A 4,243-nucleotide genomic window follows, 5' to 3' on the forward strand; every position below is an offset into this window, starting at 1 on the left:
CAGGAAAAGCTTCAAAGCGAAAAGCATTCCATTAGAATCCGTGGAAGTAATGATAGCATCACTGTCAGATGCATCCTAGAAGCAATATGATACTGGCCTCAGAAAATGGTGGGAATTCGGCAGATTGAAGATCCAAGTTATTAACCCTTACAACGCGTCAATTAAGCACATCTTAACATTCTTTTTAGAAGAGTTCAAAAACGGAGCGTCATATGAAACACTGAATTCTTATAGGTTAGTAATCTCATTGTAACTGAATTTTCACATTGCTCAGGATTTTAGAATTAAGAGGTTTTTTAAAAGTTTACTCAAATTAAAACCTCCAAAAGCCAGATATAATTTCACGTGGGACTCAAAAGTGGTCTTGGATTTTTATAAAAATATGCCTTTAAATGAAAACCTTTTGTTGTAGGATTTATCGTTCAAATTCGTTATTTTATTAGCTTTAGTTACTGGTCATAGACTTCAGACCTTTTCCTTAATTAATATTGATAATGTTAAAGAATCTAAAGACGCATTAGAAATTAGAGTGCCAGACACTATTAAGACTTCGGGTCTAAACAACTTTCAGCCAATTCTCATTTTACCCTTTTATTTTAAAGAAGCTAATTTATGTATTGCCTCCACGCTAAAAGATTATTTAGTCAAAACTAAAAAATTTAAAGGTAGTAAAAAATTTTATTTTATTTTATTTAGAAGTCTTTATAAAGCGGTTGACTCTCAAACTTTAAGTAGATGGATTAAATAAATCCTTGTTAAGTTTAACATTGATACTGACATGTTTAACTCTTTCGCTACGAGCGTCGCCTATAGACGACATCCGCGCGACGACCTGTGTGTACGAGCGTCGCCTATAGACGACGTCAGTTTAATACCACTTGACCATGAGCCCCGCGATGTTTTTATCTTTAGGCATACTGTACATCGATGGCATTTGTTTCATTTTCTGGTTGATTCGCATTTGTTTAAAACAAGTGAATAATAAGCATGTAATTTTGTTAGAGCAATCGGGGCAAGAATCACGCTCCAGTCTCGTTCAAGCTGTCAGTGGCTAATATTCAACCGTCCTGAAGTAATCCAAGTATAGGTATATTTTGAAATCGAAATATATATATTTGAAAATATATATATTTTGTACGTCGAAACAAGTTTTTTCTTTATTCTATTCGAGAATAAACTGTTTGTATTGTACAAAAGTACAATACAAGTTCCTTGAATCATTAGAAGAAATTGGATAGCAGCTGTTAAGTTTTCAAAGTTTGCAACATTTATTAAAAAATTTTACTTGGGACTTTGTTTAGTTTGTTTTATAAGACCTTTTGTACCTCCCTTATTAGAATGGCACAAAGAAGGTCGAAAAGAATTCGATTCTGTAATGGCTTAATTGATTCAACCAGTGATTCAGATAATGAAAATCAAATTAATGTAATATTACACAAAAAAAGAAGAGCTATATGTAGTACTTCCGAATCAGAAGCAGAAGAGATGGAAGCCCATGAAAGTAATTGTGAAGTATGGACGTCGAACACATTCGTCCCCAAAATACATCATTTTACGGTAGCAAATTCAGGAATTAGAAGAAATATTAATAGATCTGCAAAAATCTTAGATTATTTTCAACTTTTTGTTTCTGAAGAGCTCGTAGAGTTAATTGTAAGAGAATCTAATCAATATTGGTCTCGAAAGAATAATAATAACGTAAATATGTCAGATGGAACAATATTAGCCGAATTATATTGTTTCTTTGCTGTGACATTATTGATGACCCGCAACAAGAAGTTATCATTAGCAGAATACTGGAGTAAAGATAAACTTCTGTGTAGCGAAATTTTTGGAGAAGTAATGACGAGAGACCGTTATTTTAAATTACTACAAATGCTACATTTCACCGATGATGTTGACCAAATTAATGATCGTTTATACAAAATACGAAACGTCGTTGAAATATTACGGAAAGCATTTAATGAATCATTTCAGCCTCATCAACGGCTATGCATTTGTAACGATGCACTCCGACGGTGCATCATTCCCGGCCGACGACCCGCCGTTGCCGCCAAACCAACCAGCCGTCCGGTGAAGATCTTAGGGCGCGGGGCGCCCTAACACAAGCGGAAATAAGCGAACAATCCGAGTGAGCCGACGGCACCGCGGCTCCTCGTTCCGGATCACGCCGCGACGAAAACCTAGCGCCGCGAGCGATAAGCACCCTACCGCGAACCCCCGGCGTCTTTTACGTATAAAAAGGCGACGTCGGAGCTGTAAAAGACCGTTCCTATCCGTTCGCTTCCGAGAGAACACCGACTCTGACTCCGAGCAATAATTGTCACGGGGTAGAGCGAGCTCTGCCTCGACCAGGCACTCCTGGTGCTCACTCCAGTCCGTACCGTAACTACGTACTCTCCAGGCTCGAGGGGTAGAGGTCGCTCTGCCTCCACCGAGTACTCTCGGTGCCGGGAGCCGTCGAGAACACCGGGGTAGAGATATCTCTGCCTCGACCGAACTATCTCGGTTGATCGACGCTTTACAGGCGCTACCCTCCTATCTTTCTCTCGTTATCACGCGTTCGCGTTTACGGAAATCTTCCGCGTCCGTCAAACAATTGTTTTGCGACGCCGCTTTAAATTTCGGGTAACGCTCTGCGTATAAACACCGCGCTCCGTCTCGCTGGGGCCGCTCGCGCCGACGACGCTCTCACTCGGCGGGGTGAACAACCGACAGCTCGGCGCCGTGTAAATAATAAATGTAAACGCGATTTTGTCAAACGCGTCAAGCGAACCTTGGCAATCGCACTCAAATTATCGCAGCGTAATAGTTCTCACATTTGTACATATTTCGATACTTACAATAAACCTAATTCAAGTATTTAATTCAATCTCGAGTGCTTCTAGCGACCCTACCCACCGAATCCTGGGATCCCGACGAGCGCTCTGTGGCCAGCTCGCTAGAGCGATATTCGGTTTCCGCGACAAAACGGGTCGTTTCACATTGACGAAAGTCTGCTTCTGTATAAAGAGCGGCTTTCTTTTAAGCAATACATACCATCAAAGAGAAACAGATTTGGTATGAAATCGTTTATTCTGGCGGACTGTGAGACAGGGTTCGTGCAAGATTTAATTGTGTATGCCGGATCATCTACCATGGTGGATACTGAAAATCGAGACATTGGAAAATCTGGAGTAATAGTGGAAACCCTTATGAATCCGCATCTGGGAAAGGGCCATACCCTTTATGTAGATAATTGGTATGCGAGTTCCGCTTTATTTAAGTTTTTACATAATAATGGCACAAATGCATGCGGGACTGTAATAAAAAGGAGAAAAGAAATGCCCAAAATTGACAAACGATTGAAAAGGGGAGAGGCTGCATTTAGATCATCCGATAATTTATTAGTTTTAAAGTGGGTGGATAAGAGAGAGGTGTACATGCTTTCTACAATGCATATAGCAGAATTTAAGATGGTAATCAGGCACGGAAGAGAAAGAGTTATCCAGAAACCTGTATGCGTGTTAGACTATAATAATTCAATGAATGCAGTGGATAAAGCTGATATGGTCATAAGCACTGTGAAATCGACTCGAAAATCTTTAAAGTGGTACCGGAAATTTTTCTTTCATTTGATAGACATTCGCGTCTGGAACGCTTATTGTCTGTACAAGCATAAGATGAAACGACCAATATCTATGGCAAAATTTTAATTGCAATTAATTAGAGAAATACTAGGGAAGTACGATCATAGTAGAAATCATCAACATCGAGCATCGAATAATCATCCACTGAGATTAATAGAACGACATTTTCCGTCGGCTTATAAATCGGTAGGGAAAAAACCAAGGAGAAGGTGTGTTGTTTGCCATGCGAACAACAAAAGACGCGAAACTGCGTATGAATGTAAAAACTGTAATGTGGGATTGTGTGTCAACCCTTGCTTCAAGATTTATCACACTGAATTAAATTATTGAGAATTTTAATTTGATATTATAAAGTGTAATTTTGAATTTTTAAATATATTTTTATTGATATAATAATTGGAAACTCTTAAAATATGTTGTTGTGTAACACTTAAAGAAGCGTACGATCCGGAGAATGACAAGTCTGCACAGAAAAATATGAGTCCGAATACCAGTTTATCTAAGCACAACATGCATACTTTCCGGCGCAGTGATTCGTTCAGTGGCGCTACTTCGGCGACACGCTGGCCCATTCAGCGGTGTTGCTCCTACGGAAAATACTGCCGTAGCGAAAG

General features: G+C 39.4%; 1 protein-coding gene across 1 annotated transcript; it reads left to right on the forward strand.

Moving 5' to 3' along the window:
- The first annotated feature begins 1,338 nt into the window (after positions 1–1,338).
- Positions 1,339–3,959, forward strand: LOC139111144 (piggyBac transposable element-derived protein 4). Its single transcript, XM_070671268.1, is given in 2 exon segments — positions 1,339–1,995; positions 2,985–3,959. Coding segments are annotated over 2 exon segments (1,632 nt in total).
- Positions 3,960–4,243: the final 284 nt, after the last annotated feature.

The sequence above is a fragment of the Cardiocondyla obscurior genome, linkage group LG22 (genome assembly GCF_019399895.1).
Source record: "Cardiocondyla obscurior isolate alpha-2009 linkage group LG22, Cobs3.1, whole genome shotgun sequence".
Taxonomy (NCBI): Eukaryota; Metazoa; Arthropoda; class Insecta; order Hymenoptera; family Formicidae; genus Cardiocondyla; species Cardiocondyla obscurior.